Source organism: Tasmannia lanceolata, unplaced genomic scaffold, assembly GCF_043159265.1.
Source record: "Tasmannia lanceolata isolate RefF3 unplaced genomic scaffold, GAP_Taslan_0.1 ptg000018l, whole genome shotgun sequence".
Classification (NCBI taxonomy): Eukaryota; Viridiplantae; Streptophyta; class Magnoliopsida; order Canellales; family Winteraceae; genus Tasmannia; species Tasmannia lanceolata.
In genome coordinates, this window is record NW_027518695.1 from 64,103,895 (window position 1) to 64,116,427 (window position 12,533).

The 12,533-nt window shown below is 45.2% G+C and overlaps 1 protein-coding gene across 1 annotated transcript in view; it reads right to left on the reverse strand.

Annotated features, from left to right (window-relative positions):
• LOC143849942 (plasma membrane, autoregulation-binding site, misato segment II, myosin-like, tubulin/FtsZ protein) overlaps positions 1 to 4,050 on the reverse strand; it is a 76,761-nt gene extending 72,711 nt beyond the window's left edge. Inside the window, exons 1-2 of the mRNA XM_077359252.1 lie at positions 3,810 to 4,050; positions 3,370 to 3,475 (exon numbers count right to left, since the gene is read on the reverse strand). Coding sequence (XP_077215367.1) covers positions 3,370 to 3,441 — 72 coding nt within the window. The 5' untranslated portion in view covers positions 3,442 to 3,475; positions 3,810 to 4,050. The remainder of the gene's footprint in view (positions 1 to 3,369; positions 3,476 to 3,809) is intronic.
• Between the last annotated feature and the right edge of the window lie 8,483 nt (positions 4,051 to 12,533).

Below are 12,533 nucleotides of genomic sequence, written 5' to 3' on the forward strand. Positions count from 1 at the left end.
TTTATTCATTCTTTGAATTGTAATCAGAAGGGATATTGGTGTCACAATTTTATTTCTACAAAAAAAGGGGTTGTACTGATGTCACATTCATTGAGGATACACCTTATTATCTAGTTTAGGCTCTCATACCCGATCTCATATCAACATTGTCTCCTCAACTTATACGAATTGTGGTACTCTATCTGAAGTTGTTGCTTCTTTACCCATGACTCCAGAACTTAAAATAAAACCAAAGTAGCCGCTATAGATTTATACAAGAAGAAATTAAGAGAATTGACTCAACTTGTTACTGAATCGTCCTTCATATTCGAGAACCCTCTGGTTAATCAAATTACTTCACATGTTCCTATAGCTATTCATAAAGGTAAAAGGGCATGTACTCGGCATGCCATCAGTAACTTTGTCTACTTCGATTCTCCTTCTTATAAAGGTCTGCTTTTTTAATGGAAAATATAAATATAAAAGTTTTGCTATGTCCCTTTTCTTTTTTGTTATATCATGTAATTTTCAAGAGTTACTTTCTCATGATGTGGATGAAAGCTATTGATGATGAAACATGTAGACTTCAACAGAATCATACGTGAGATCTATCTGAACTACATTTCAAAAAAAAATGCATATGGATGTAGATGGGTACATGAATTATTGGATTTAAATTTCGATTTCGGTCTCGGGCTCAGCCGAAATTTTGTGGAAAAAAAAAAAGCAAATTTCATTTTTGTAACGAAATTTCAGCCGAAATTAAAAAATACATTTTAATGAAATTTAGGCCGAAATTTAGTAAATTTCCGAAATTTCGGAGTTTGTTGATTTCGGTTTCGGTCGAAATTTAAAACCATGGATGGATGTCTACTTTTAAGTATCTATCTGATGGAACAGTTCAAAGCCTAAAGGTATGATTGGTTGCTAAAAGTTACAAACATTTGACATTGATTATTCAGAAAAGATTGCTTCAGTTGCCAAACTAAAAATTGTTAGGGTGATTGCTTCCATTGTCGCTAACCAAGATTGTCCACTCTAGTAGCAATATGCAAAAAAGGGATCTTAGAAAGATACATTACTTCCTTGGCACTGAAGTCACTTACGATTGAAACTTGACACCATTTTATTACAAAGAAAGTATACCATTGATCTTTTGTCAGAGCGTGTCTGTTAGAAGCAAAACCAATTGATAATCCTATGGGTCCTAATGTAAACTTATGAAGTAATAAGGGAGAGTTGTACGAATATCTTAGTAGGTATCATTGCCTTGTTAGAAGGTTCATTTAACTGATGATTACATGCCTTCCCATTGCTTTTCATGTAAGTCTTATAAATAAATCCATGCATAGTCCAACCATCGATCATTGCGAAGCAATAGATGGCCCTAATGGAATAAGATGTAATTTCTTTTATATTGATATACGTATATATTATATAACATATAAAGGCTACAAGTCGAGGGAGGGGTTGGAAGCTAACCGCCAGAAGCTCACCCTTCAGGTGCCAAGCATTCTGCCAGATGTACCGACCTGGGACTTAAGGTTTTAAATTTCGGTTTTAGTGGAAATTTTGGCAAAAAATCTTGTAAATTTTATAGAAATATTTCGGTTTCTCCAAAATTTTCGTAGAAATCTTGTAAATTTCAGAGGAAATCTTGTAAATAAGCGCGAAACGAAATTTTGCCGAAATTTCGAAATCTTGTAAATTTCAATGTGAATTTCTTTTCGGCTTCTACCGAAACCGAAATATTTCGATCAAAACAACACATTTCGGCACAAATTTTAAACCATGATTGGACTTCAATTTCTAGGAATTTATTTTCCCCTCTTTTTTTGAAAGGGTAACTTTATTAATAAGAATAAGAAAAAGACTGCAAATTTATATCAACAGGCAGTTACATGTAACTCCTGATTTTGCTAGTTATAAACCAATTAATTCATGCTTGTAGATGCTTTTAAACTGATCCATAAAGTCTCATTGTTTCCACAAGTTTTGGATTTCTAGGAATGTTTTTCCTCTCCTTTCTTCCTTCTTTTCTTCTCTTTCTCTCTCTTTTTCCATACGTTTTTTGAATGAATAAATAAACTTTATTAAACCATGAAAGCAAACAAATTTACAATGGGGGCAGAGATTGCCCTGTATGCATAGAATACATATTCTCATACATCACCCTTAGTGAGAAGATCAGCAATCTAGTTCGTACTTCGGGTGATGTGTAAAGGAAAGAGAGAAAGAATTGCAAAGATACTAAATCCTGTTAATAATTAAAGAAAATACCCATGGGTCAAGGGAGAAGTTCTTTCTTCAAATAACAACATTTGACTACTCGCCTCCACTAACAGTCCATTAAATTTATCAATAAACACGCATGTTGAACAGTTGAAGTATAAATGAATAAATAACAACTCTTAACAGCTTAAGCTTTTGGATTAATTGGTTGTTTCACATGGTATCAAAGCTATTGCCTCACGGCAGGTCCTAAGTTCTAAACCCAACTCCTTGACATTAAAAATCCACGTGTACAGCCAGCCACTCCTCCCCCCCCCCCCCCCCCCCTCAAAACCCCCCCCAAAAAAAAAAAAAAAAAAAAACACAAAAAGAAAAAAGAAAAGAGAGAGAGAGAAGAGAGGCCACAGGTGAGGGGGAGTGTTGAAGTAGAAATGATTAAATAACAAAAACTCTAACATTAAGCTTTTGGAATAACTGGTTGTTTCACAAGGCATAAACCTACAAGGAGAGCCCATGTTCGAGTCCATTCTACCCAGTATTTCAAAACACGGACTTCACACGGCAAGGCACTCTCAAGTACTCGGTTGACGCATCCAACTACTCAGTTGGCAGAGTCATAACTCAAGAGAGCCAAAGGAGTTTTGATTGATTTAGTAGGGCAAAACGCGGACTGGAGCAAGAACTCAGGCAAGGAAAAAGGTAGTCAAAGATTACGCAGGGAAGTTTTGAAACTATGGTTCTACCAATTGGCCAAGAGATAGCAAGCACCTATATGATCGATCTTCTTCCAGACGAATAGAGTAGTTTAAAATTTTCTTTTCTTTTCTTTTCTTTTCTTTTGTAAATTTTGCCCCATTTCTCATTGGATATCATTCGGCCTCACAAAGGAAAAGGAAAGAAAGAAATGACCATCCAGGCATCCAACTCATCTAAATAATCTAGAGTCTTAGACATAGCACAACATACCAAAAAAATAGAGATGGGTGAGAAACAATCAAATCCAAGATTCAATGCCAACATTTGGTTCAGTCTACCAATGAAAATGCATCATAACTCTGATCCAAAATTCATCAAGCTCCCAACTTATTCAGCATGGTAAATGGGTCAACTCAATATGTGTGTACAATCATACCAGAAAGAGAAGAACTGAAACTTTACCTGGAAGTTCCAAAAGTGAGAGCAAATGTAGTTCGAAAAACCGCCGATTTGGATAGTCACAATTTCTTTCATATTTGTCTGTCCACTGGCATCTCCAAAGAGCAATCTTTTGAAAAATGTCAAACTTTAATATAAACTTCTAACAAAAAGGGAAACAGGAAAAGATGTGATGATAAACAACCCAACCAAAATTACACTAGTCAAAAGCTGCCACCAACCCAGTTCGAAGATAAAATTCCAAACCTAGTCTTGCAAATATCCAAATAGGGTTTTTGCTAGTAAGAAAAAATGGAATCAAATAGCAGATCCTCTTTGAGACATTCTTACAAACAAGTGGCGATTTGAGACTTTTGAGAGTAGCCACAGTAGCAAATACTAAGAGGAAAAAGGGATACAAGAGAGAGAAGGGGGGCGAATAAAATGAAAAGGGGGACACTTACTACTTGATTTTGTAGGAGAAAATGCAGAAAGAACTTTTTGAACAGCAATTCGAGATGAAAATGGGGTTTTTTTAGGGTTTAGGTTTTTGGGTGGAAGAAACTAATAATAAGGCGGCAAATGTTCGAGCAAAAGCTGGCTTTAATCGAATGGAGAAATTGGTGGGTTTCTAAAACGAAACCCCCTGGTGAACCGCGAATTGTTAACTTACTTCGCGTCAATGTTATCAGCACAACCTTATTTGATATTTGCATAAACCTAGATGTCTTTTTTCTTTATTTGACTCGTGAGCATGATTTTAAATTTCGACCGAAATCCGAAATTTTGGACCGAAATTCCCGAAATTTACCAAATTTCGCTAAATTTCGTTCGAAATTTCGGGAATTTCGTTGAAATTGATATTAAAATAATCATATTTTATTGCGTTAAAGTATTTCGAACGGAATTATCGAAAAATTACCGAAATTTTGGTAATTTCGATCGAAATTTCGGTAATTTCAATCGAAATTTCATCCTAAAAATCTGAAATTTTGTGCGCGTGTACCAAATTCCACCTGAAATTTTGGGATTTCGACTGAAATTTCGGTTTCGAATAAGTCCGAAATTTTAGCCGAAACCGAAATTTAAAACCATGCTTGTGAGGGCTTTTTGGGAAATGTAATAACAGTTTGGCAGATATTACTAAAAGAAAAATGGGTTGGCGAAAATATCAAAATATGGTTGTGATGATATCATTCCCCTTAGGAGAATGTTTGACTTGAGATAAAAAAAATTGAGCAGAACGAACCCATTATTCTGTGTTTGTTAAACATCTATTTCGGACGAGAACTAAAACAAGTTATTGACTTCATTCCGGAAAACGAGAGCAAGTGAAACACTAGCTTCAATAGGATGTTTTTTTTTTCTTGAAGGGAAATTGCTGAGTACAAAAAGAAAGAATAACTAATATTATGTGTTTTAGTGCCCTAAAAGTTAGTACATTTAATATATCTTGTTAGGCCTAAAATCGGTAACAGATACGGCAGTGACGTAAGAGCTGAGCTGGAGGACCCGAAGAGCCGACGTGAAGGAGCTGAGTCCTGCGGAACCGAAGTGAAGGAGCTGAGTCATGCGGAACCGGAGTGAAGGAACTGAGTCCTGGATAAGAGCAAACGAGGTCAGAAGACCAACCCGGAGTCGTTACTCCGGACAGGCCCTTCGACACTCAAGTCAGTATGAGCAGGAGTGCAGAGCTTGTTTTTAAGAGTGGTGGGTGAGAAGTTATTACCCTTGATTCTGAGCCCTGGAAGGCCTTTTATAGAGGGAAACCTGGGGTGGTTGGATTACCTACCCCAGGACAGGTGTCGACTTGTTATAGGTTTAAATTTACCTACTCTTCAGGAAATTACCAGATTGCCCTTGTGCAACAGTTGGGCCTGTGGTGGGCCATCTCGGGGCCACGTATCGACAGCTAACTGGCTGCTGTTTTTTATACCCCATCAGTTGCCCCCCAGTTCTCCAAGTCATTGTAGTGATTTGGGGAAGTGTGGTGAGTTACATTTCTAAACGGGGAGAGTCTGTCCGGCGAAGCCGTTTGTCTGGCCTGAAAATCAGTGCGGAAAATCTGTCTGTCCGGCCTGGGAATCAGTCCGGAAAATATGTCTGTCCGGCTTGGAAATCAGTTCGGAAAATCTGTCTGTCCGGCCTGAAAATCAATCCTGAAAATTCGTCTGTCCGGCTTGGAAATCAGTCCGGAAAATTCGTCTGTCCGGCTTGGAAATCAGTTCGAAAATTTTGTCATTCCGGCCTGGAAATCAGTCCAGAAATTTTGTCTGTCCGGCCTGGAAATCAGTCTGGAAATTTTGTCTATCTGGCTTGGAAATCAGTCTGAAAATTTTGTCAGTCCCGCAAATTCGTCTGTCCGGCTTGGGCCGAACAGATTTTTGTCGCTTAGCGGATGCGCCATATTCTGTCCGGCCCATATTTTTGTCTTTTAGCGATAGCGCCATATTCTGTCCGGCCCAGATTTTTGTCGTTTAGCGATTTGCGTCATATCCTGTCCGGCTTGGGTCGGACTGATTTTTGTCGCGTAGCGAATGCGCCATATCATGTCCGGCTTGGGCCGGACTGATTTTTGTCGCGTAGCGAATGCGCCATATCCTGTTTGGCTTGGGCCGGACTGATTTTTGTCGCGTAACGGATACGCCATATTCTGTCCGGCTTGAGCCTGACAGATTTTTGTCCTGCGCTACATTCTGTCCGGCTTGGGCCGAACAGATCTTCTTGACGGGCATAATCGCTTTAGGAGTTAATCTGTACACGAGCACCTTACGGATGTCCCTTAGGCCCTTGGAGATACACGTGTATTTGCTTACGCCCTTGCCTCGAAGTGTGTGTCTGTCATTAATGAAAGACATGTGGCACCATACAAGGGCCCTCGAAGTACATGCCCTTTAATAAATGCGAACCGCCTTAACCAAGGCTTATAAAAGGAGGGGTTTTTACCTTTCACATTTCACTTTTACTTTCGCTCTCTGCCCTTTTTCTTTCTTTCTTGCTCTGCCTGCTCGGCTCGGTTAGCTCGAGGTTGTGATCGTCCGCGGATTTAGGAGCTCTTCTCTGTTCGGTCCGGTAATTTTCTTGAGCGCGTCTTTTATTCGTTTCTTTTCCTGCGTTCATGTCCTGTAGTAACTCTAGCTCTGAGTCCGGTTCGGAGTCCGGTTCAGGGGAGTCCTCTTCCAGTAGCTCAGGGTCTAGTTCATCAGGGAGGACCCAAAATAATCCGACCAGGACTCCAGGGCCATATATGGCAAGTCCCGATGTTAGTGTAGAGATCGTAGATAGTGAGGACGAGGTGATTTTGGATCTGAATACCACCCTGCCCCCAACGGATAGTTATCTCCGAGCAGAGGCAAGTGTTGGTAATGACGCCGCCGAGGCGTCCATAACATTCCTCCCGGGCCGGGCTGTTGAGGTCGTAGCTAGGGCCCGGATGGACGCCAATCCCCAGTACAACATACGGGCTCTTTACGAGGAGAATATCCTTGACGAGTCCAGGATGGGGGACATTAGAGATAGGTACATTATTCTCCTAAGGTTCGCACTGAGGGCCGCGATAGAGGGAGATAGGGCTTGCAACGAAAGCTCCGATGTCTGTATATACGACGAGTCGTTAAGGGCTGGGCTCAGGTTCCCTCTGCACCCCTTCTTCACCGCGGTCCTTCGATATTACGGGCTGGCTCCGGCTCAGGTGGCGCTGAACTCGTGGAGGACGCTGACCGGTTTCGTATACATGGTCCAGGGCCGGCTTCAGAGAAGTTTGTCTGTGCCGTTGTTTTGCGCGTGTGCGCACTTGAAGAGGCATAAGAACGGGGGTTGGATTTACATTAGTCAGCGCCCGGAGGTGAAAATGGTCACTGGCATTCCCTCTTCCATACACTTATGGAAGAACAGGTTCTTCTACGTTGAGGACAGGGAGTCCACCGAGCCCTGGCCGGTTCCTCTAAAATGGGACACCCCAGATATAGTTGCGATGAACCGCAAGCCACTCCTTGAGGGCGAGGATACGAGAACTTTCGCCCTAGTCCGTGAGGAGCTGGACCGTGAGGGCCTCATTCATTGTTCGGAATTCTCTGGGGAAGAGGTTCTGGTCGGGCTTGGCCTTAGTACTGCGACCCCGACATGTATGTGGCTAGTCTTGCTTTTAAACTCATTTTCCTCTTTTTTTGCTTATGACTGGTTTTGTTCATCTATGTTGTCTTTCAGAGATGCAGAAACAGTCAAAGATAGAGAAAGTGAGGCAAGGAGCCTATGGAAGGGCCCAGCAGGGCCAGAAAAGGAAAGCCGTGGAGATTTCGAGTCCCGCTCCGCCCCGGGACACGCCGCCCCCAAAAGGCAAGACTATAGTGAAGCTGGTCGGCGCCTACGACCGGGGAGCAGGGTCCTCAAAGTCGGGTGGAACATCCGCCGGAGCCCGTCCTCCCCGGCGAAGTCTGGGGATAACGTCTTTCGGCCCAATTGGGCCGTTCAGAAAAATGACTCCGGCCTTGGTGAGAGCCGAGTAGCAGTGGAGATCGTCACTAAGGGTCTCCTCAACAAGGACAAGCTCCAGGTTCTGAACGAACCTCCAGCTGCGGCCGACGAGGCCATATTTTCTTCCCTTTACCAGGTAAGATGGCCCGTGTGTTTGCTTGTTTTGTCTTTTGTTTTGCTTTCTCATGTTAACACTTGTTCGCCTGCAGATTGGATTGTACTACAACGATCTTCGGGAGAAGAACAAGAAGTTCTCCGAGGCAATAACTAAATCCGAGGAGGAGAGCGGCCAGCTGATCAAGGAAGCAGAGGAGCTCCAAAGGTCCATCGGAGAGAGGGATGCGGAGAATCAGCAGCTCAAGGATGAGTTGGCCGCCCAGAAGCAGAAGGCCGCCGCGGCCCTCAACGCACAGAGGGAAAGAGCTCTGGAGAGGTAGATTGCGGCCGTCGAGGAGGTCGTACAGAAGAAAGAGGACGAACTTATCAGTTTGTCCAGCGAATCCTATAAGGTGGGATTCTTTGATTGCCTTGATCAGGTCAAGGAATCCAATCCTTCTGTGACCTTGACGGGCCTGGTTCTCCCTGATCCATTGGCGCCTGATGAAGACGAGCAGGGCACAAACGCCGCCGCAGAGGTCCCGGAGGCACATCCATCGCGGATGGTAGTCACGGGGTGTCTTGAGCTCCCGTTCCTTCTTTTCTTCCTGGCACTGTTTCCAACAAGCTTTGGTTTTTGCTGTCTGGGCTTGTTCCGGACCAGGAGTGCGCTCCCGGTCTTTGCGGAGACGAGCCGTGGAGAACCATGCAGCGAGTACCCCATTTTAGCGAACTGGGTTTCCAAGAAGTGCGAGGAGATTTACAAAGGAGTTTCTATCATTCATATTCAATATGTATTTACAAGGTCACTTTCACGTCGGGTGGCCTACTACTGATAGTAATTTCGGAGGTTCTTTGAGTTCCAGGCATGGGGTAATAGGTGCTCCTCCAGCGTCTCCAGCTTATAACTCCATGGGCGAATCACCTCTTTCACTCGGTACGGCCCCTCCCAGGTCAGGGAGAGTTTTTCGACCTTCTTTGGTTGGGAGATAGCAGCTTTCCTTAGGACTAGATTCCCTGCTCAGAATTCTCTGGGGCGTATCTTCAAATCATGATAGTTGAACACTTTCTGCTTGTAGGCGGCGACCCTGATTCGGGACTCTCGAGCTTCTTCAAGTAAGTCAAGATTTGCACGGAGCCCATCTCCATTGAGCTGCTCATTGAAGTTGGTGACTCTAGGAGACGGGGCGCCCACATCGACGGGTATTACGGCCTTCGTCCCAAAGGACAAGTTGAATGGTGACTCCCCCGTTGATGTGCGCGGGGTGGTACGATACGCCCACAGGACATGATAAAGTTCATCTGCCCACCGGCCAGCCTTCTCGCCAGCCTCTTTTTAATTCCTTGAAGCAGGATTCTGTTTGTTACTTCTGTCTGCCCATTCGTCTGAGGGTGCGCCATTGAAGTAAATCTCTGCTCGATCTTCAAGTCAGAGCAGAATTTTCAAAAGTTCTGGCAGTCGAATTGTCTACCGTTGTCTGTTATCAAGACGCGTGGGATCCCGAATCTGCAAACCACCGACTTCCAAAAAAAGTTCTGCACGTTTTGTTCTGTGTTCTGGGCTAGAGGTTCGGCCTCCACCCACTTGGTGAAATAGTCAATGGCCACTACTACGAACGCGCGTCTTCCGGAGGCAGGTGGAAAGGGGCCCGGGGCCCAAGATGTCCATCCCCTATACTGTGAAGGGGAGTGGGCTGATGATTGGGGCCATAGACACAACAGGTTGGTGGATGGTGGGAGTGAATTTATGGCATCTCTCGCACCTTCTGACCAGATCCAGTGCGTCTTGCCTTAAGGTTGGCCAGTACAGGCCTCTCAGCAGTACTTTGATTGCTAGGGCCTTGCCCCTAGGTGTTCTCTACAAATCCCTTCGTACGTCTCTTGCAGAGTGTATGCAGCATTGCTTGGTCGGGAGCACGTCAGGTATGGGAGGGTGTACGACCTTTTGTACAGGCTCTCACCATCGAGGGAAAACCGGATTGCTCTCTTTATCACTTTGCGGGCTTCCTTCTTGGCTTCGAGTAGTTTTCGCTACGCAGGTATTCAATAATTTCGTCCATCCAGCAGGACTCGTGTTCCACCTTCATTACTTCAGCGGCCTCGTTTTCGATACTGGATTTCTGTAGAAACTTCATACATATACTCCCAAGAGTGGTGTATCCGGATGCGGCAAGCTTAGACAGCACATCTGCTTTTGTGTTTTCTGTTCTGGGGATTCTGACGACCTCAAAAATTTTGAACTTGCTGGCTAACTGGAGGACCTTGGAGAGGTATTTGATCATACGTTCGTCGCGGGCCTCATAGACCCCTTGAATCTGGTTTGCAACCAGCTGGGAGTCACAATATGCTTTAAGCCTTTGGGCGCTGGTCTGGACTGCGAGATTCATTCCGGCGAGGAGGGCTTCATACTCAGCCTCATTGTTGGATGCGCGGAATCCGAACCTCAGGGCGTAATCTAAAGTGAAGTTGTCAGGCCCGGTGAGAATCAAACCGGCTCCACAGCCGCCCTTGCTCGAAGATCCGTCCACGTACACTTCCCAGAGCGGTTCGGTGGTCGATGGATCCTGTTCTGCTGGTACGGGGACGATTTCCGCTTCAGTTCCGTCTTCTATTCGCTCCTCAGTTGTGGTGTCCTTCTCCACAGCAGGGGTTTGGACAATTTCAGGTTCAGTGCTCTGCTGGGGGATGGTGCATTCAGCCACGAAATCTGCCAGCACTTGAGCCTTTATCGCTGGTCTAGGTATGTACTGGATATCGAATTCGCTCAGCTCCACGGCCCATTTCATGAGTCGTCCTGAGGTGTCCGGCTTATGGAGAACTTGCCTGAGCGGTTGATCGGTCATGACCTTTATTGTGTGGGCTTGAAAATACGGCCTCAATTTCCTGGCTGCCATGATCAGGGCGTAGGCCAATTTCTCGACCCGCTGGTACCTGATTTCGGCATCATGCAGGACCTTGCTGACATCGTAGACTGGTTTTTGCTGGCCGTGCTCTTCACGAACTAGGATGGCTGTTAGAACCATGGGGCTCACGGACAGGTACAGGAGCAGTTCTTCCCCCGGTTCCGGCTTTGTCAACAACGGTGGAGAGGACAAGTACTGCTTCAACTCTTCGAATGCGGTCTGGCATTCAGCTGTCCAGGGTGCAGTCTTGATTCCTTTAACAGCGTTGAAGAAAGGCAGGCATCTCTCTGCGGACTTTGAGATGAAGCGCCCCAGTGCGACCACCATTCCCGTTAGCCGTTGCACTTCTCTGATGGTTTTCGGTGGAGTGAGCTCCACCACGGCCTTGATCTTCTCTGGATTGGCCTCTATCCCTCTTTGGCTTATCATAAACCCCAAGAACTTTCCCGAGCTGACGCCAAAAGTGCACTTGGTGGGATTGAGCTTCATGTTATGCTCTCTTAGGACTTGGAATGTTTCTCTAAAGTCGGATACATGATCTTGCGCACTTCAGCTTTTGACCAGCATATCATCTACGTAGACTTCCATGTTACGGCTGATCTGGTTCTGGAAGAGCTTGTTCACGAGCCTCTGATACGTGGCCTCGGTATTTTTTAGGCCGAAGGGCATGACACGGTAACAGTACGTCCCCTGATCCGTTATAAAGGAAGTCTTTGGTATGTTTGACCCATACATTCTGATCTGGTTGTATCCGGAGAAGGCGTCCATGAAGCTCAGTAGTTTGTGACCTGCGGTGGCATCAATGAGCTGATCGATTTTTGGGAGCGGATAGCTGTCCTTGGGACAGGCTTTGTTCAGATCAGTGAAATCAACGCAGGTCCTCCACTTTCCATTTGTCTTTTTCACCAGGACCACATTTGCCAACTAGTTCGGGTATTGGATTTCTCGAATGAAGTCAGCCCTTAAGAGCCTCTCCAATTCTTTTATCGCATGTCGCCTTGCGAGGGCAAAGTGTCTTCTTTTCTGTTTCACCAGCCTGCAGGTTGGGTCAACACCAAGTCTGTGCGTGCTGACCTTCGGGTCTATGCTGGGAATGTGAACGGGAGCCCATGTAAAGACGTCTGCATTGTCTTGAAGAAACTGGGTGAGGCTGTACCGGGTGCTGCTGCTTAGAGAGGAGCCGACCTGAACGACTTTCTCATTATCACCTTCGCACAAAGGGATGGAGATGAGGTCTTCGGCGGGCTGAGTCCCCCGGGCTTCATCCCTCAGATCGAGTAGCACAATCGGTAGTGATTCTACCACATTTTTGCCTTTGAGTGCCATTGCATAGCACTCCCTGGACTGTGGTTGGTCTCCCCGGACCTCTCCCACGCCGTTTGGCGTTATGAACTTCATCTTCTGGTGATATGCTGAAGCGACGGCGTGGATCAAGTTCTGGCCGGGTCATCCCAAGATAGCGTTATAGACCGAAGTGGCCCTCACTACTAGGAAATTGACCATTGCGAAGGCTTGACAGGGCGGCTCTCCAACGAGGACTGGGAGTTCAATTTGTCCTGCCACTTTCACGACCTCCCCTGAGAAACCGAACAGATCAGAGTTTGCCGGTCTCAAACGGTCGTCTCCGATCATCATTCTCTCGAAAGCATGATAGTAAAGGATATTGGCCGAACTCCCGTTGTCGACAAGGATTTTCTTTAGCTCCCAGTTCGCGAC